At 44.5% G+C, this 20,820-nt stretch overlaps 1 protein-coding gene across 1 annotated transcript; it reads left to right on the top strand.

The window, feature by feature from the left end:
* Positions 1-922: 922 nt before the first annotated feature.
* Positions 923-16,760, top strand: CD9 (CD9 molecule). The gene is made up of 8 exons (XM_049821609.1): positions 923-1,077; positions 7,721-7,823; positions 10,732-10,829; positions 12,046-12,120; positions 13,081-13,173; positions 13,751-13,840; positions 15,623-15,706; positions 16,418-16,760. Exons 1-8 carry the CDS (start codon positions 1,012-1,014, stop codon positions 16,481-16,483), a joined length of 675 nt encoding a protein of 224 aa, XP_049677566.1. The 5' UTR covers positions 923-1,011; the 3' UTR covers positions 16,484-16,760.
* The last annotated feature ends 4,060 nt before the right edge of the window (positions 16,761-20,820 follow it).

Raw genomic sequence — 20,820 nt, 5'->3', positions numbered from 1 at the left:
CCTAATATCCAATCTAAACCTCCCCTGGCGCAACTTGAGGCCATTTCCTCTTGGTCTATCACTTGTTACTTGGGAGAAGAGACCAGCACCCACCTTACTACAACCTCCTCTCAGGCAGTTGTAGAGAGCGGTAAGGTCTCCCCTCAGCCTCCTTTTCTCCAGATTTAAGCTAAACTGACACATTTAAGTTAAGCTAAATCTATGCAAGAGCAGGCGAAGCATTGGCCCTCATGCAGCTGCGATCTTTTTGCTGTTGTTTTGGGGGGTTGGGGGGGGGGTGTGCCCATTACGCTGTTCCAGCATGAAATTTTTTCCCCCGGACCACAGCAGCTGGGCTGGGGGAACGCAACACCCCTGCACCCAAGGCGATCCCCATGCCCGGGACGTGTGGGGCCGTGGGTGGAAGACACCCACTCCCTCACACACACATACCCTCACACACACACATAACCCCTCACACACACATACCCCCTCACACACACACCTCCCCTCACACACACACCTCCCCTCACACACACATACACCCCTCACACACACACACCCCCTCACACAAACATGCCCCCCTCACACACACATACCCCCCTCACACACACACACACCCTCACACACACACATACCCCCTCACACACACACCTCCCCTCATACACACATACCCCCCTCACACACACACATACCCCCCCCACACACACACACCCCTCACACACACATACCCCACAAACCCTCCTCACACACACACACCCCCCACACCCCTCACACACATACCCCCCCTCACACCCCCACCCCACACCGCCCTCACACCCCGGGCTCACCGGGCCGGCAGCAGGTGCGGGGCGGCGGCGGGAACCGGCGATTGGGCGGCCGGTCCGGGGCGCGGCGCGGGGGCGGGGAGGAGGCCGGGCGAGGGGAGAGCCCGGGAGAGACGGGGCGGGGGGGAGGGGGAAGCCGGATTTAAGGAGCGGCGCCGGGCGGAGGTGTTCTCGCCGTTGCTGCCGCTGCCCTCCCGCCGCCGCCATGCCCGTCAAAGGAGGCACCAAGTGCATCAAGTACCTGCTCTTCGGCTTCAACTTCATCTTCTGGGTGAGGGACCCGCGGCGGGGCTGGCCGGGAGAGCGAGGGGGGGCGGCGACGAAGTGCCGGGAGCGGTGGCTTTGTTGTTTTTGTGGCTTTGTTCGGGTTTTCTGTCGTCGCTCTTTCGTTTGGGGTTTGTCGGTTTCCTTACTTTTTCCCACAGACCCCCGGCAAGACAGGCCCTGCCCCCCAATTCCTCCCCCCCCCCAGTTACCTGTTGCGGCACGAAGTGCGCTGCGTGACACGAACTCGGCGGAGGCGCCTGAATAAGGCATACAGCCGGCTCGCTCGTTTATTATTTCTTCTTCTTTTTAGTAGGATTGTGGTTAGCCTAAGGCAGGCTGCGTGTCCTGCCCGTTAACGTGTGTGGGGTACGCGAGGTGTGAAGGTAGCTTCCCCCCACCCTGCCAGCAGTACCTACAGCTGCCCCAGAAACTCTTTTTTTGCGGGTCGTACTTCTCGGTGGGTTTTTTGCAGTGTGAAAGCCGCAACAGGAGGCGGTGAGCTGACTCTTCAAGCTAGCGTTTGTGGTTGCGATCGTCGCGTCTCGTTTGTGGCTTCTGCCTCGGATCTTCTGGGCAGCGTTTCGTAAAGAAAAATCCTCAAATAGTTTAATCTGTAGGAGCGCACCACCGTCACGAGTGGAAATGGCATCTCCAGCGCGGTTTCTGGCACGACTATCTTGTTTGCCAGGCAGCGTCAGGAATCTTGGCTTAACTGAGAGATTATGGCTGCTTCTCAAGCACTCGGGGCGTGGACATCTGAATTTGGCATCGTCTGCCTTGGGGAGAAGTACACAGGAAACACAGTACAACTGCCTGCGTGCCTGATGTGTAGTTGTGAAGTGTGCAGCTCAAAAAAAAAAAAAAAAGCTTTCTCTTGCTATCTGCTACAGCAGAGAAATGCGCCTGTGACTCCTTTTCACCCTCTGTTGTGGAGGAATTAAGTCAGAGCTGTGGAAAGAAACCGCTTCTGGAGTCAGTGTTGTGCGTGGGATGACTGGAAGACGCAACACTAATGGATAAAATAATCTCAAAAATGGGTTTCAGCAAAGTGAGAAAATGGAACTGGGCTGCAGCTGAGGGAAGTTGTGCAGAGAAACTTCACAAGGGCTCAGGAGCATGTGTTGCCACCTCAGACTCACCAGGAGTATGAGCAGGGGGGTCAGATTTGGAGGGTTATAGCTGGTAAGAAAAAGCCTAACAATGCAGTGGCTGAAACCTCTGGGTTGGTGAGGTGCTAAACCTCTTGTTGAAACAGGAGGAAATATTTATAGTTTGTTTTGTAGCTTTTTATCTTTTTTTTTTGAAGCTACAGACTTTCTGCCAACTATTTTATAGCCCAAGAATGCTTGTTGTGGCAAAGGCATTGCCTCAAAGACTCTCTTAACGTGAGCATCACCACTTGCCTCTCTGGGACCCAGGGCTGAGAATAGGGAGCATTTAGCTCAGGAGGTATCTGTTGCTCAGGGGTGTCATGGTAATAAAGCTCAGCAGCTTTACTTGCACCTTTGGGTGCCTAGGAAGTGCGGATGCAGGCTTGACCTGTTAAGCCAGAGATAAGTGTGTGTAGACAAGCCTGGGTAGCTTTTGGTGCTCAGGGCTCACAGCGTGGATCTCTGCCATACAAAAAGGGCACTCCCCTGTCAAAAGGGAGTTTCAAGTGTGGTGTTAGTGATCCTTGTGTCCTCTATGGAAGAATAAAGTAGCAATATTTAGGGCTATTTTAGACTGTTAGGCCTCAATGAATGGTGTAAAAAGAAAAGTGTCTTGAGGCAGGCAGCACTAGAGGGCAGGAACAACCCTAATAAGAAAGGCAGCTTTAATGTTTCTTATGGTATTGGAGATGTGAAAAGTCTATTAAATAATGGAAGTAAATTGAGAAGTGTTCTGCTGGAGTGCAATTCTGATCCTAAAATTGAAGGCACAACCAGTGACTAGGACTTGGTTTTGGGAACCCCCCTCAAGGGGAGGAATAAGCCTTTGCTTGCTTCTGAGTAGTCCGTGAGTGTGGGGTCCTATTGCCCAAGTGCTACTCGCGAATGGTGACGATGATGTAGTTAGATTTAGTGCATCTCCTGGAGCGAGAGAAGCTAAAAGGTCCTTTGAAACTGTGATTGAGCTTACACAGTACCCCCTTTTTAAAATAAGTTGCCTCAAAAGGACAGGTGAGGAATTAAATGGTCTGCAGTAAACCTGTGGGTATTTGTAGATTGTGTGTTAGGTGGCATGTATTTGCCTCCATCAGAGACTTGAGCAAGGGTGAGAGGAAGCAGAAAGAGTGAAACAGCTTGGTATAGGAGGCTATTAAAACAAAAATTAGGAAAATCCCAGAAAGTTGAAGCTGTGTCCGAAGGAGGGAGATAAAGGTTCATAAATGCTGGTGAGTCAAATGTACAAATATAATAAGGCTAGCCAAAGGAAAGCTTTAGGAATAACTTCCAAAAGCAAACCCAAGTAATGTAGTCCCTCTTCAGACACATTAGGACTGGGGAGTTCTTACAGACAGTAATGGGTCCAGGTGTAAGAGTGTGATGAGAGTGATGTTCTGTGGGAGTTTCTCTTACTGGGTGGGGGTGCTTGGGGAAGACCTTGGGGAAGTTCTGTGCTGTAACTTGTCTTTGACTCTGAATCCCTCACAGCCTTGAACTGACCTCCTGATGAAAAGGTGGTGAAACAGCAACAGTACATGCTGATTAACAACTTTCCAGGGTCACGCAACAGTTACTTCAGAACTATAAATGCATTGTGATTAGGGAAAACCTGCTTGCCACCTGCCTCAATGCTGGAGGGCTGGAATGTGGTGAATTGGAGGCTAGGTTTTTTGGTTTACGTTATTTGGGGGGATGTAGAGAGTGGCACACGTGGTGCCTCTGGAATAGGCAGAGGAGAAGATTCTTTAAAAATAAAATGTTGGTGTACGTGTGGAGATGTGACATTGGAGGAGAGAGAATGGCTACTGCAAGGGGAAGTTGGGCTTGATGAAGCTGTTAACTTGAAGCCTTTAAAAGCCTGAATCTTGGAGAGAGCAAGGGCTGGTCGATGTTAGTTCACTTGTTTGATGTCTGCTGGAAATCTCAGGGCTTTTAGGGAAATGAAGCAGTCCTGGAGTAAGACCCTGGTGGGGATGAAATTGCTGACTGAGCGGAGGCAGGGCTGAGCCGAGGTGGAACTCTCTTGTAGGGGAGAGAACCGGCAGAGCTGGTGTGCAGGAGCAAACTACATGGTGGTCAGTACAGTCCCACCTAACCTGGAAAAGCCAGCGAGGTAACACCTAGGTGCTTGTGCAGCATCCATTACTCAGAGCAACAAAGATGGGAGCATGCTGGTGTAGCAGGCTGTGTGACAAAGCAGAGGGTGACACTTGCCAAAGGTAGGCATGGAGTAATGCGTGTGGGAGGCAGGAGCAGGAGGCAGCCCAGAGTTACGAACTAGTTGGTTCAGGGGCAGCTGCTGCCACAGAGCAATGACGTCTTGGGAGAAAAGGGTCTGCAATGGCTCAGCAACACCAGAGGAAAACCGGCTTCAGAAGCAAAGGAGCTACAGAAGAGGAAAGATGATGCCACTGCAGAAATCCATGGTGTGCTGGTGTCCTGCAGTGCTGTGGGCGGCTCCAGTCTTCTCTCTACCTTGAGAGGAACAGAGTGGAGCTTTGGTAATGTTTGAGAAAGGAAGAGGAGGGTTTCTGCTACCAGGAACTGTGGGTGGACTGGGATTCTTCAGCCTGAAAACAGATGAGGGAAGTGTGTTAGAGGTCCGTAGTATCACGGCTGGCCCTGTAGTGGGTAGGGCCTGACTGTACTGAAAGAGTCAGTGAGCAAGAACTGAGGGGTATTAAGTCTGAAAAGAGGGAAGCTTCAGAAGAGCAAGCTGCATTTTTTCCCTAGTCCACCATGGAGAGAACTATTTCTTTAATTAATCCTACTGTTTTTTAGTGATGTGGAACAGTTCCCTGGCATTACATATTATCACTGTTCTGTGATCCCACAAGTCTCTTGCCTCCTTGTGATCATCTTTTTCACAGGATGACTGCCTTCCCAAGGAGAAAATGTGCCACTTAACCCTTGCCCCCACCACCCAGAGTTAAGTTTCCTTTTGGGAAAAGAACCATATTAGGTATGTCGGCTCTCTCTAATGTTAACCAACCAGTTTGTTTCTGAAGGGATCATTAACTGAGCCTTCTGCTTTGTTTGGACTTGTAAGATTATCTACATGGTTGTAGCATGACTTGGAGTTTCTTCACAGTTTGAATACTTTGGCCTTAAAGGTCTGCTGGGGGATCAGCTCTGGGTGTTAGTTCTGACAGTCCTTTGCTGTGCCCTGCTCCATTTGCAGTGCTGCCCCATAGCCCTCTGCTCCAACACTGAGGCTTGTCAAACCACTGACATAGCAGGCAGCTGGGTGTGCTCAGGCTTGAGGCTTTGCTTTTCAGGAGTGCTAGCAAAAGAAGCAAAGGCTGTAGGTTTCTTCTCCTAATGCTGCGGATCTGGATGTCTATAAAAGCTGAAGACTGATCCAGGAAAGTGAGTCTCAGACAGTATTATTAAATACTGAGTGACTTAACTGTAGGCTAGAAGCATTGTGAGAGTTTTCTATCGCTAAGCCCTTCTGGCTTTTGACCTGAAGTGAGATGAGATTGCAAAGGCTTTTTTTCAAGTGAGACTGTAGCAGTGAGCACAGGTGGACCAGCAACCCTTCTCTCTGCCAGTCCCTCTCCTGCACCTCTCCCTTCCCCTGGGGTGCTGCTGTGGCACAGTAAATTGAAATAATAATGCTGCTGTGACATACTGTGTACTACCAAGGTTCTTCAGCATAACTTAAAATCATTTTGTCAGCATAGGCCTAACAAGGAAAGCTGCAGGTACGTGCAGGCTTTGTTCTCGCTGTGTGCTTTGTGAGTAAGCCTGTGCCTACGCACCCGTGACACCAACAAAGTGACTTTTGCGTAGGTCTGGAAACCTCTGTTTGGGTTTGGCTCTCTCTGCATTGTGTATCACTTCATCTTTTTCCCAGCTAAAACCCTGCAGCTCCTCTTTGAGGCAGCCTTGGGAGTCAGGTACCTGCCATACAAGAAATGCTGGTTTTTCTGGCACAGCTGGCCTCTTGCTTTTCTTCACTGATACCTGAGCCTTTTAGCACTTCAGTTGGGATGCTTTCTGCTGAGAAGCCACAAGGGATATACCTTCCCTTAAACCTTTGCTTAGGTCCATCCTCTTTGTCCTGTGTGAATCTTAAAAGCATTCCCTGGTTGGTTTGTGTTTTATTTCTGAAAGAGCAAGCTTAGGAGGCTGGAGAAGTCAACCATAGGCAGCAAAGCTGTGCCTGCCTTTCGATGCTAATGTTCCCATAGTGGGGAGAAAGGGCTCTTGGGCTCCCCATGGGGAGAGTGTGGGGCTGAGGGAGTTTGGCTTCATGTGGAAGTAAGGAGTATACCCATAGGTGCCTTCTGTGGGAATGCCTTCTGTATTATGACTGAAAATTTACATTAGTAAACACTTCCCAGTTTCTTGGTGGTGAATCAAGAATGTTGTTCCCTTCTAGAAAGAACTTCTTATCAGAGATAAGGCTTTGTGGTTTTTTTCTTTTCATGCATGCTTTGCCTAACCAAAGCTCCAGACTTTCTAAGCTTATTGCTCACTCTTGAGATTAAATTTTTAATGTCTGCTGCTATGTGTGGTATTTCTGTCCTCATCTCACTTTTGTAGAGCTTTTTTTGATAGTTAAATGGTCTTCAAAGGAGAGAAGGAAGAGTTGAGAAGCACACTCTGCAGCTTTCTAGTTTGTCCTGGTTTCTTTTTTGCATGCAAGATGACTCCAGTTTTTTCTTTTTAAAGTGGGGAGGGTTCAGTCTGTTCAAGGCAAACTGTTAGTGTTTGCCATTCCAGAGTGCAACTCCCTCTTGTAACACTTCTCTGATGCCTTCTGCCAGATGTTTCACCCAGAAGCTAATTTATACACACAATGACTTTCTGCAAACACTGTCACCAATGTTAAGAGGAACCTGAGGCACACAGATGGAGGTGATAATAAAATAAAACTAAATATTTTTATCTATAACTTGATTGCATTGTTCCAGATCAACACACAGCCGTGTTGCTGTTTCAGTAGCCTGTGTTTTCCTCTTGTCAGTGCAGTAACTTCACTGGATTGGTTTTATCCTGTTTTGCAAGAAAGAGCACTCTTTCTAAACTTTGTACTGTGGTACACTGACCTCTTACCAGTCTGTTTAATATGCTAAAACTTTTAGCTGGCCTTACAAGGCACATTTTCTTGTGATACACTAGTCCTTCAGTGTGAAGATTTAAGATCGCTAAGCCATGCAATGTCATTGCAGTCACCCAGAATAAAACAATGGGTGGAGGGGTCAGTGGAAATACTGACACTTGGCACTTTGGTAAACTTGAGTATTTTCAGTAAAGAACAAGAACAGCATTGTTCTTGTGTGGCATTGTAGTTTACCATGCAAACGCATCTGTCAATGAGATGTCAGGAACTAAGTTTGTTCTTGTTTTGGTATCCCCATCCTCTTATGCTGTTTCTTTGTCACCATGTCTTTAAATAACAGCTGTATCCTGTGTTTACTTCTGATGCTACTTATGCAAGGGTGAATGTATTAATTGCCATTATTTAACAAGACTTATTTGTCCTTACAGCTCGCAGGGACAGCAGTTCTTGCAATTGGACTATGGCTTCGGTTTGATTCACAGACCAAAAGCATCTTTGAACTGGAATCAAACAACACAACGTTTTACACAGGTAAGCAAGGAGATAGCTCGGGGTGATAGATCACACTTTTGCACCCTGATTTCCAGACTGCTTAGAAACCTTTGTCTTCCTCGGGCTAAGACAAAGAGGCTAAAGACAAAACTGCCCTAAACAGCCTTGGTGGGACAGAGCAGCTTCCCCTGGCTGGTGCAGGGGGCCAGCCTCTGCTTTGAGCTCTCATGCAGGCAGCAGCAGTGTCACGCTAGCTGTTACTTGGGTCTTTATGCATTACATATCACTTTACCTTTTTCCCAGCTTAAACCCTGCAGTTGCTTTTTGGGTGCTGCTGGTAAGCATTTTGTTTGTAAGCATACCAGGGAGGACTCTTGGTAGACACAGAGGGTGTCTCTTCCTGATGCTTCTCACAATATGTCAGCAAAGTTTCACTCAACTAAATGAGTAGTCACAGGTGACATCAATAACTAATTATTTTCCTCCAAAAGTGACCAACCTAAGCTACCCCAAAACTGCAAGTCTATTGCCTCTTCTCTCGGAAGAAGCCTATGTACTGCTGTCTGACTCTTACAGCCCTGGGTATGCTAATTTATACTGAACATAATGGAAAGGATATGCAAATATCTTGGTCTATATGAGCAACTATTACATGTGACCTAGATCAATGTAGCTGTAGTTAGGCCAGGTGGAAGTTATTCCTTGATCTATTCTGTTTTGCAAGATTACCAATTAAGGGACAAACACATGTGTTTTCAGCTTGTTATTCTAATGTTGTAGGAGTTCCTAACTGAATAGGACATTATCCTAACTGGCTGGTTTTGATCTCTACAGTCACTTTTAAGCTTGGGCAGAGGAACATGTGCCTCTTTGGTTGTGGTCACTTGTAGGTGCTCAAACACTTTTTGAAACCCAGTAGCTGTATTTGAAGACCTCTAACAATTGAAGAAAGCAAATTCAAATATGTACCTTTCTTACATAGGTGTCTGTCATCTTTGATTTGGACAATCCTTATGCATACCTAGTTCACATCCCGGTAGCACGTGGATTTGGTAGGCATCACTCATTAGCCATCCACAGCATGGTTAGGTTGGCCTTTCTCTTGCCAGGCAAACTGGCTCCTGTGGTGAGCTACTCAACCTGTTACAACACCCAAACGGGTGTCTAAAGGGTCAGTAAAGATGGTGTGGGGCATGCTGGGTGGTGCAACTTCTATTGCAGCCTTATAGTACCAGGGTAGCCTGTGCCTACAGGGAGTACTGTTAGGAATGGTGAGTTGGGCTTGTTGGAGACCGTAGTTGGGAATATTGAAATGCTTGTGCGACTCCATGAAGAGGCCACAGGCATGTAGATGGCTCTTCTGTGAGAAAGTTGGCATTTCACCCTTGATATGCTGGCAAGGTAGCAAACTGGGTGGTTCTTGCAGCTGCCAGGAAGATTTCCAGATGCTTTTAACTGGACCTTGGAAAGGGAACAGAAATCTAAACTTAGCCATTGAGCTGAATATTTAACAAGTCTTATTCTGGGTAGTCTAAAACAACTCTTTCACCTCCTAAAGCATAAAAGTTTTATGATGTGATACTTAATCTACTGGCTGCATTCAGCCAGTGAAACCTACTTGAAGTCTCTGTAGGTTAAGCTGAGTTTTAAAAAAGTTTAACTGGAATTACTGTTTTAACATATTTTTCTGGGAGTGGTTATTGACTGCAGTTTCCAATAGGAAACAAAGAATCTGTCAATTTGCACCTAGTAACAAAGCAAGCTACCTCAAAAGCTTTTCTGATGGACTTCTTTTTTAAAATGCAAAAAGTTTAAGCTGGGGTAAAAAAAATTGGTGCCAGAATTTCCTGCTGATAAGAAATGTCAGGCTTAATCACTTACATGTGCTTAATCAAGCAGATGTTTATTTTGGCAGCTAATCTTACCGGTTTGCATCTAGAAAATATCATTTGCAAATGCTCACATATGGCTTTCTTTAAATAGTATTGATTTGGCCTCTGAGGGCCAGAGAGACCCAATTTTTGTTTACATTGATAGAAATGTCATACTAATTCTACATGCTTTGTGCTGATTCTTTGTCTTGTGTTTCACCACCCCACTAATACTTTCTTGCCATCCTTTGGGAATTCTTTGGCTTGCTACATCTTGCTCTCACCAGCTAGCAGCTGTAGTGCTTAGGCTGGCAGCTCCCAAGCTTAGGAGGAAAGGATTGGGCATAAATGGAGTCTTTTAGTGCAGAAATCTTTGCTCTTTATGCTCCAGCGCCCTTGCTACCTAAATTCTGGGCAGAATGGTCTACAGGCTTAGCCACTTGATGTAGTTTGAAGAAGTATCTGCTTTTGCAAAAGCAGAAAATGCAGAGTTTCTTGTGGTTGGACAGGCTGTCAAGTTAGGCAGCTGAAGTGTAGACTTGTACCTCCATGACTGATGAAATAATTCAGTGTTTCCTGATGGAAAAGCAGGGTAGGAAAGCATTTATAGCCTTATGACAGATTATTATGATGCCTTTTAATACTCTTTCTCCTAGAGGTAGCATGCTTCAAGAATTCTCAGATGTTGATAAATCACTAGTTCCAGCTGTCTCTAACTGCAACACTCTTCATCTGAAGATAAGTTGATAACTCTGGCTCTGAGCCAGTTTTAACATGTGTCTTACAGTCTGAGATGGCTTTATCCTGCCCATTTTCTAAAACTTGTGAAACTGCAGTAGGGGACATGTTAATTGTTGTAAATTGAAGTTTTTATTTATCAATGCATTCCCCCACAAGTCTTGATGTGTTTTGCTTTGAAAATTAAGCACAGCCCTTTATTTGCTTGGAAGACCTCAGTAAAGAAACTTAAACCTTGGCAAAAGCTACAAATGCTATTTCTGGAGCAACTAATTTTATACCTTGCTGCTGAGGTCTCAACTAGCCTGTATACATGTCTCCATTTTTCTCCTCCCTAGGAGTTTACATCCTTATTGGAGCTGGTGCACTTATGATGCTGGTTGGTTTCTTGGGATGCTGTGGTGCATTGCAGGAATCTCAATGTATGCTTGGCCTGGTAAGTGTTCAGAGTAGCTTTTCAAATTTTAGCAGCACAATGAGAAAGGAAGGAAAATATTGCTGTGCAGTTCAAGGGCAGCAGATGCTGATTGTTTTGGATCCACAATGTTTAAAGTCATGGTCACCTACATAATGCTACAATGTTAGATGTAGCTTCCAAGTCTGGCCTTGAATCCAAATGTGCCTGTTGTATTTGAATATAGGATGACTTCAGGCATTAGGGACGTATTCAGACATTGAAGTATCAAGACTGGGAGCATGTGTGAACACAGAACTAAAATGTTGATAAAAGTAATGCTGTTTATTAAACAGTTTGTCCTGAACTCTGACGGCTGTGCAATCTTTAATCTTTGAGACTGGAACTGTGGTATTTGATCCTTGAAACAACAAGCCTCTACTGTTCATAATCACAGGATGAGCTCTTCTAGTTGACAACTGCTCTGCAAGCCAATTATTGGAGAGCAACCTCATTGTTTTCAGACTGGAGGGGCCAGTAGAGCTTACTGGGTTCATGCACATCTGTACACTTGTGGAACTACTCAGCCAAATAACCAGAAGACTTAGTTAATAAAAGACTACTACTATAGCTGGTGAAAGAACAATTCCCCTTCTGTGTCATGGAAGAAGTTAATTTTGTGTATTTCTTGCAAAATAATGCTTCTAGCCCTTTGTTGTAATTCTGAACATCCCTCTTTAAAGTGCCTTTAAATGGTAGTGGTGTTTTGGACCTGGTAGTCAATTAAATGCTGAGATGACACTTGTGTATCGCATAAAATAGAAATAAAACAAAGTGACCATTAGCTCTCTGGGAGTTGGAGGCAAGTTGGGTATTAAGTAATGACTCCTAAAGCAATAGGAATGACAAACCAGAGAAAAGAAGTGGTGTCAGCTGTTGTGATGTGTCTGAGTGACCTGGGCAACTTCAAAGTTTGAGTTAACAGATGATTGGGTTTAATTAACACTGATCAAAAAGGAGGACTTCTGCTTGGAAAACACTGCCAGGCTTTCTGACGCTCCTGGGAAGAAGTGCTGACCCAGTGCAGTGTGTCCTCTTTCCTAGTCTTACCAGTGTTTCAGACCTCCAACTGGAGTCTGGTTGAGTGACAGTTCCCTCAAGGCTGGGTGCTGAGGACTGGACAAGCTTGCAGTATGTATGTGTGAAGCTGTTTTGTGGTGCTATGGTCTTAACTAATGATGTGGTCTTTCTTTTCTAGTTCTTCCTCTTCCTTTTTGTGATTTTTGCCCTTGAAATTGCTGCTGCCATCTGGGGATTTGCAAATAAAGAACAGGTAGGTTGCTCTTAAGTTGGCAGGGTGGTGAGGCACTGGAACAGGTTGCCCAGAGAAATTGTGGCTGCCCCATCCCTGGCAGTGTTCAAGGCCAGGTTGGATGGGGCTTTGAGCAACCTGGTCTAGTGTCCCTGCCTGTGACAGAAGGGCTGGACTAGATGGCCTTTAAAAGTCCCTTCTGACCCAAACCATTCTGTGATTCTATGACAGTGCCCACAGAAAGTTAGCAGTACTAGTCAAATCTATAGCAGTACTAGTCAAATCCTGATTACCCAGGGAGTTTGGGGGAGAGGAAGAAGATGCATTTGAGCAAAACAATACAAAAAATTAATATTTAAAAATGAGACTGTAGCAGAGAAACCAAGAATCCAAGAATCCAGAATCCAAGATGCTGTTGCATGCTAGAGATACCCTCCTGGCTGAGCTGTGAAGTGAAGCAGACAATCAGTGAAGCTTTAACACTTCTATATATGAGCTGGGTCAGCTATGGGCTGAATGTTTCTGCATCTAAACCATGAATGACCTGGGCTGTCCCCTCAGAAGCAGTCAAGATTCTGTCTTATTTCAAAATAAGGTGCTTGGTGATCAGGTTGCTTTTCTGCTTGTATTATACAGCAGGGGAATATAGCAGCTTCTAGGGTACAGAAATTAATGGGGAATATTTTTGTGTAACCAGTGGGCAAAGACTTGGTTCTCTCACTCCTCCTAGAAGCTCAGAACTTTGGAAGGGAAACTGAATCTTATCTGTTTAGGTGTGGCTTTTAAGGTGAGTGTACCAGTTAGGCTCACTCGTTTGGGTGAGAAATGCTGTCCACCCTTTGTTTCCACCCTCTGTTTCTACATGTCAAAGGGATGGGTATCATAGGTTGCAGAATTTTTAATGCCTAGCTCAAAACTAGTTCTCCATAATTGATATTAAGGTAAGACGGTAATACACCACAACTCTTTGCTATTTTGTAGGTTATTGAAGAGTTAAAGGATTTCTACAAGGAAACCTATACAAAGAGATCTCAACCAGCTGCCCGAGAGACACTGAAAGCGTTTCAGTTAGCTGTAAGTACATGGTTATAATTAAACTGGACAGTAATGCAGCTTGTTCACACTGTTCCTCATGTCATCCAGTCCCCTGTACAAGTGTAGTACCTTACTAACAAGAAGAAACCAAAGGAGCATTAGTAACAAATTGCAGAGAAGATCTTTTTGTATAGTATCAGTGAATTCAGTATGCCTTTTTGTTCCTCTGAACCTCTGAAATGCATAGAACTAGTTCTTGTTTTCCTGAACAAACTTGGAAGTAACCTGGGAAACTGTAGACCTGTGTTATTGATCTAGAGGCATCATAGTCTGCACGCCTGCATGTCTATGAGGAGTTCCTCTTTGTGTCTGTACAAGCTGTCACCAAAATTAATGTGTGTAGACTTAATGAGATCTAGCTCCTCCTTTCAGAATCTTGTCCTTTAATGCTTTTTAAAATCAGGTTTATAGCAGTTACATTGGCAGGACTTCTAAGTAAGTTTGCATAAGGTCTGTAATAAAACCTAATGTAATCTATTTTTCCTTTTTACCAAATAAATACAGAGCAAAAATAAGTATTATTTAACCTGCCTCTTTCTCCTGTTTTCTCTTGTAGCTAGACTGCTGTGGTCTTACAGGATTTCTTGAGCAGCAGTTCATGGACACCTGTCCAAAGAAGACTACAGTGGAGTCGTTTACTGTAATGGTAAAGCATGACTTAATTTAACAACAGCTCTGCCCAATGAGTAGAATGAGAAACATGTTTCTGACCATTCCAGTCCATGGGAAATTCCCATGTGACACTTACCAACCTATCTCTATAATCAGTCTGGCTGTGGAAAATCAACATACTGTTACTGTGGAAAGAACAAGCAGGGTCAGCAGGAAATCTGAACTTGCACAGGAAACATGCAGTCTGTGTGTCACTAGACTCGCTGGCGTGGTGGACAGCATAAGGCCAAAACTTCACGTAAAAAAAATGCAGCACGGGAGTTGTTGCCTCCCCTCTTGGTTAGGGAGAAGTAGAGCACAGGGTGGGAGCAGGTCTGAAGTTTTAGCAAGGAAATGAGAGGGGGATAATGCATTGATGACCTGTTTATGTGAGTATGTCACTGTGAAGCCAGTTCTCTGAATTGGATTCCCCTGTTGAAATACTGCTGCAAAGGTGCCTGTATGCCACAGATACAGGAGAGACATCTTGTGTAGTTCTGAACTACCCCTTTTCCTCTTTCTTACACCTGTCTTATGCTCTTGCTTCATGGTCCAAGACCTCACATATGAGTCTTCCCACAGTAACTAAGGTTCTTGCAATGCAGGAATTCAGTTAATGACTTGAGTTTTTTCACATTACTTGTGCTTTTCCTTTCACTACAGATGATTTTGTGTCTGCAAGTATCTGCCCACATGAGATGTTTCAATGTATATTTAGACTGTATCTTTAGTCCTATCCATACAATCTGCTATGAGTTAGATTGTATGGGAGTACCTGAGATGGCATGCAGGTTTTATTGTTTGCTTTTATTCTAAATGTGTTTTAGTTTCATCTGTTGACTTCATGTGTGATGTGTTTATGGCCTAGTCCCAACTGTAGAAAAGCAGTAGATAGACTGTGAGATTAGAGGGATGTAATGATGTGGCTGATCTGTGTGCCTATAAGCAAGTCTGTATTGATATTCTGATTTAACTGGTTAATTCTTGTCAGTATATCCCTTTAATCCTCAATTCAGTCTTTCCTTCTGGACTGGAGAAGGAACAACTAAAGAAAAAAGTTTTCAGCAGTTCACTGTAGTCTGCTGCTGGAATAAGTAGGACAGGAGTTGAGATAAGATTTTGGCCAGCTACCAGGCTCCTAAAGATTTGTCCTTCTGTAAAACTTCCTTGTTCTTGGCTACCATGTGTCCTTGCTGGGGAAGGGACCCTACTTAACTCTTTTCTCAGTTACAATGGTAATTCATTGTCCTGGGAGCTTCAGACTGGCACCTCTATGAATCTACCCATAGCCTAGCATGTATGCATGCAGCTTGCAGAATCCTGCTGTTCCCATGTACTGTGTGTTCATAAGGTGTCTGCAAAATTACAATAGGAATTAGAAATATCAAGAGTAGTTTCAAATCTATTTTGAGAAGGGCTGAGCAATACAGCAGCTTAAATGCTGACAGCCCTTAGTAACAAGTCTGGTACAACTGCTGTTTGTACCTGATCTACCTGATCAACTGCTGTAGCCAAGGTGCAGTTAAGAGGTTTAGATACTTGAAGAGTAGATGTAAACTTCTCTAACTTTTGTGGTGGAGCCAACATCCCTGGTTCTCTAAAGATGTGAAAATAAAGGCCAGTTCAAAGCAGCTTTCAAAAGATAAGTCTTCATCTCTAGTGCAAGCAGACTTGGTCAAAGGTGTAGCATCAGTCAGCAGACTTGAACTCAGACAAACAAACAGAAACAAACCTTTTGTATGTATGAAGCACTAACGAACAGTTTGTTTCTTTTCAGTCGTGCCCTGCTGCCATTGATGATGTCTTCAATTCAAAGTTGAATGTGATTGGAGCAGTTGGCCTTGGCATTGCTGTAATAATGGTGAGTTTCCAGATTACTTAGAGGGTAGCTGTATGGCCAAAGGATACTTAGAGCAGAAGTCTGTTGAACAGTGCCTGGCATGGGAGTCTACAAGCCCATTCCGCTAATGACAAGTAGTGGCAGGACCAGGGTGTGTGCAGCAGGGCCCTGAGGCAGCGCAGAGGGTGGAGTGTCCTGGACCTCCCTGCTTCTGCTTTGGATTAGGATCTGCCTCCTTGTAGTTTTAGTAGTGGTGAAGTTGTATCGGTAGTGCATGTATAGACAGGGCAAAGATGTATTGGTCATGTTGCCAGCACACTTATTAATCCTAATATCTCTTGGGGATCCTTGCTTTTGTTTCCTTTGCAACAATTAAAGACTGCTTAAGAACTGAAATAACAGTGCTAGTAAGAAAATTTGCACTTTTTTTGTTCGACTTCTCTGGAGGAAAGTATGACATGGATGCAAATATGCTGGGATGACCAATGATTTCTTAGGAGATACAGCGGTGGTTTATAGCTGATCTATTTTTGCTTTTTAAGTATTGAGGGTGAAGGGGATTCATGAGAATGGACTGAAATTTGGAGGTGGAAGGGAGGGGCAGGGACATGAACTGCAGAATGAAGTGTTAAAATGGCATCTGGGCTGGGAAGAGCAGCTATGCTTGTGCCCGTGTTGATAAAAGAATGTGCTTTGGTCTCCTGATTTGTAATGCGTTTGTTTTCTTTACAGATTTTCGGCATGATATTCAGTATGGTTCTCTGCTGTGCTATCCGCAGAAACAGAGAAATGGTCTAAGAGCTAAAAACCCAAGACTGCTGCACTATAAAATCTTTGTCATTAACTTTAGCGTTCTGAAAGCATTTCTAAAAAGTTATATATTTGTTACCTTTTTAATGCTTTATTTGGTACTGATGTAGGTTTGCTTTTTGTTATAGGTTAAAATGATAAAGGTATATCTGACTCAAGACAAATATTGTACATAAAATATCTGACTTTCTTGGAACTTACATAATTTGGATGTAATTTATGTTGGAGACAATTTGATACTTAATAAAGAATAAGGTGTATTGTATGTTTATGGGGAAGAGGAGATTTTACTATGCTTATTAATCATACTGTTTGATGCATAGCATGGAGTTGAACTTGCATAACATGTAAAGTGTTAAATCACTGGGGCTTTAGTATAAAGCAGGAAGTAACTCCTGTGCCAATGCCATATCTGAAAGGATTTCCAACAAATAGAAAAGATGACTATCAGCATGTTAGGGAGGGTGTTGCCATTCTTCCTTTCCTAAAATGTTACTGCTGTAGCACTTCTACTGTCATCTTCATACAGGGTGGCAAAGGATGACTGTCACACTGGTGATATGCAGGCAGTGGTACTTTGATGCAAACAGGCTGGGGTCTACCCTGGAGCCAGCTGGGCTTTCTTCTATCAGCCTGTCTGCTGACATAACTCTGTCCCCTGGCATCTGACACAGCCTTGGTCCCTTGACAAGGCAGATTCCCATAGTGTATGCTCTGGATTTTTCTCATTGGCTGGCTTTGTGCTTTGTTTCTCTAAAGCCACCGAAGTACAATCTCAAGGGCTTACAGCATGTGTGCCAAATCTCAGGTTTCCAAGTGGAAAAAACAAAAGTTGCATGAGAGGTTACTGTACAAGCTCTGCAGTTCCTGCTTGCAGCAGCAGCTAGAGCTGTGGCTATCCTGTTTCAGTTTAAAAATGGATATGGATGGGAGGGAGCAGAGACGTTAGTGTGGAACCCTTAGCCTAAGGAATTACCAATTTGTCCTGTACGTCTACTCTGAATGGCTTTTTACGTGTTGGGTTTTCTCTTAAATATCTTCTGGTAGGGGCTGCCTATGGACTTGGATCCTTACCAGCAAGTTGATGTTCTATACCTGTATCTGGTGTTTCCCTGCTGTTGTATCTCAGCTGTGTTCCTAGGAGCGTCTGATCTTTGTCCTCTAGGTGCTACAAATGTCTCTTAGTCCTTGCTTGTTCCCACCTTACTCTTGAAAGGAGGTTGGTATTTATTATGAGAAATACCAGAATTGTTGAGGGTCAGGCTCTGGCCATACCTCTGGACTAATGCACGAATGTATTGCCCACCCTTGTGTTACACCTTGTCACTTCTTTAAGGGTTTATGCAAACCATACAGCTCTCCTCTGTAATATGTTGCACTATTCTGTGTTAATGGGGCCTTTGTAAAAAAAAAAGTCTATTTCAAAAAAGTGAAATGGTCATCATGCTTTTGTGTGTCTTTCAGAGACTGGAATGACTCTAGAAAGGAGTTGATCTAATTTTCCTCCTTGGATATATGAGAGAGGCTGGAGGGAAAAATCTGACCTCGTATGGGAATTTGAGACCTACCATGTCCCTGAGCTCTTGCAGAACTGAGAAGTGGTGTTTTTGTCAGCTGTGCCATTCTGGGCATGGGACTGAACCTGGCACCTGAAGGAGCTGGGCTGAATTGCTGTCAACCATAATGAAAGTTTACTGCTGACTTCACCTGTCCTTGGTTTTATTGCTCTATGTTGGATGTTGGCAACCCAAACACACACACCAACATGGCTGTAGTCCAATGCTAGCAGTGTTTGTCAACATCCAAGAAAATGCAGTGGGTTGTAACTAGGGTGATAAGAAGTAAGCTGTAGGCTCAGGGATGAGTTTGGGTGATGGCTGTGGAGGAAGCTCTCAAACTGGCATCCAGGTCAACTGAATATCCAGAAGACTTAAGTTTATAGCTTCCACTGTTGCCACCTTTGACAGAAGCTGGATGGGGGCTTCCTGTGAGTTAGTCTTTACCTTGCAACGCTGCTGCCTTAACCACATTGTTTAATGCAACACTTCGTGCCTCTCTGCCTGCCCCTTCGCCCCATATTTTAAGTCCTACAGCTGCATCTTTTGGCCCTTCTCTTTGAACGTGCTATGTGTGTAGGCTGGTGTTTTCTGAGTAACCAACAGATGGGTAAGTCCTCTTTTATCAGAGAAGAGCTACTGCTTATTACTTGAGTATTACTTTCCTTTTGGCAAGAACATGAACTACAGATGCAAAACCTGGTTGCAGTCATCCTAAGATCTGCAAGCTAGCCTGGAATGAATACTTCTCAGTAGTGAATATTGATGAGTTATATGATTAGAAGTTTTACTTTACAGGTAGCAGTCAGGAGCACATTTCCTGAAGAGTTCGGTTCTAAGCAATGGTAGCCCTAAAAGTCTGGGTTAGTAGCACTGACTGTCCAAGCAGGGAGTGACTTCCCATCTTCCAGTTAGGTCAGGATTGTCTTGAGGAAGCTGGAGCAAAATGTGACTTGTGAAGCAATATGTAGAGCTCAGCTGTATAAAAGGGATAATAGATTTTTCGGGGAAGGAGGAATGGGGGAATTGCAATACTGAAGAGGAAATGCTGTTTGGGACAATGTCAGAGGGCAATTTTTTAAAAAAATTTTTTCCAGTGCATGCGTTGTGGCGGAAGTGACTAACAGTGGTGTAATGCTTGTGAAGGGAGGGAGAGTGAACTGAGTCAGGACACAGTAAGGATCCCTGTTAGGAAGAGATCTGTCCTGGTTTGGTGGGTCAGCAGAGAAGCAAGTACTGATGCTTGGAAAAAACTAGGAGTAGGAAAAAATTATCCAGAGGTGGGATGTAATGTCTATTGGGAGGAATAGATAGGATGAAGGAGAACATCCAAAAGTAAAATACTTCTTTGTCTTTATGCCATCCTAGCTTCTCCATTAGTAAACAGAAAGGTGTAACTATGTTAAGACCTTAAAGCCTGCCTGGAATGTGAGAAACCACTCCAGAAAGGAAAAGGCCTTAAGCAGCTTTATTTTCACACACAAGCAGAGTTCTTCATTAAACACAGGTGCCGCTACTCCTTTGCACTCAGTTTGCTTAAGGTAGCTATGTTTTGTGGCCAAATGTGACACTATATATTGTACATCTACGGGAATTGCTTGTGGATAGCAAAGAGCTGCGGGATCAGAGCAGTCCTGGTCCAGAAGCTTGCTTGGATTGGGATAGTAGAAAAGATAACAGGTAATGGGATTAAGTCCTATGTTGGGCATTAACATAACACACCCCCTGTAATGTTGTTAAATGGATAATGTTGTGCAAAGATTGTATGAGCTCATGAAAGGCATGGGGCAAAGTGGCAGAGCAGAGGTTGCTGCTGGGTTTTGGCTTGGGTGGATGGGGAAATACTGGTGTGTTCTGCACCATATTGCTCCACGGCTGCTGTCAGCTCTGCCCCTTGTCCGCGGCTCCAAGGAAAACAAGGGAAGATAAAGTCAAACTGCTAAAGGATATGGCTATTTACATGTTCTAAGCTAGCCAAGGACAGTAGGGAAAAATAGAGCGCATGCTCAAGAATATGGGAATTTGCACCAGGAAACAGCATATCTGCTCTTGCAAGCCTAAGAAAACAAATGTTTGACTAAGGGGCAAGGACTTTAAAGTGATCTGGTGATCTACAAGGTAATTATGCCAGAAGAAAGATTTGCGGACTTACTTTAGAATATCGGAGCTAGCTGGCCTCAGGAATGGAGAGAGTCTCAAGGTAGCTGCATGGTCAGCAGCAGTGTTGGAAGAAGGTGCACCAAGGCAGGGAGAGCCTTGTTTTCCACAGGGACAGGGATTACTGCTGGAAAATAGCTTCTTCCTTTACAGTGGAGCTGGGAAAGTTGTCTGTGGTACAGCACACTGTCATTTTATAGGAATCCTAGCACACCAGCACTGTAATTGAGTACGAGGAAAAAAATGACAGCAGGTCCATGAAATGTGGGTGGAAGGGGTGTGGGATGTGGGAAGAAGCTGGCAATGGTGGCAAGAAAGGTGTGAGCCTAACATGTCTGGGGGGGGAATAAATCCTACCCTCTCAGCCACTTCAAAAATTTAAATCCATCATACCACAGTCTGACTGTTTCTGTAATTAATAGGCTTACTCGTTAAAGGGTGTGGAGAAGATGTATTTGCAGAAGGGGAGGATGTAGTTACCTGCAGGGTGACTTTGAAAAGAGCTCCAAAAGGAATGGCTCCAGCAGGCAGGAAAGCCTAGATTTAGTTTGACAGGCTATCCCAGTCAGGACTATACTTCACCCTCTCCACTCCTCAGAAAAAAAAGAGACT

Source organism: Accipiter gentilis, chromosome 18 (genome assembly GCF_929443795.1).
Source record: "Accipiter gentilis chromosome 18, bAccGen1.1, whole genome shotgun sequence".
Taxonomy (NCBI): Eukaryota; Metazoa; Chordata; class Aves; order Accipitriformes; family Accipitridae; genus Astur; species Astur gentilis.
The sequence above is the reverse complement of the archived record's forward strand: the minus strand, read 5'-3'. Positions and strand labels throughout refer to the sequence as shown.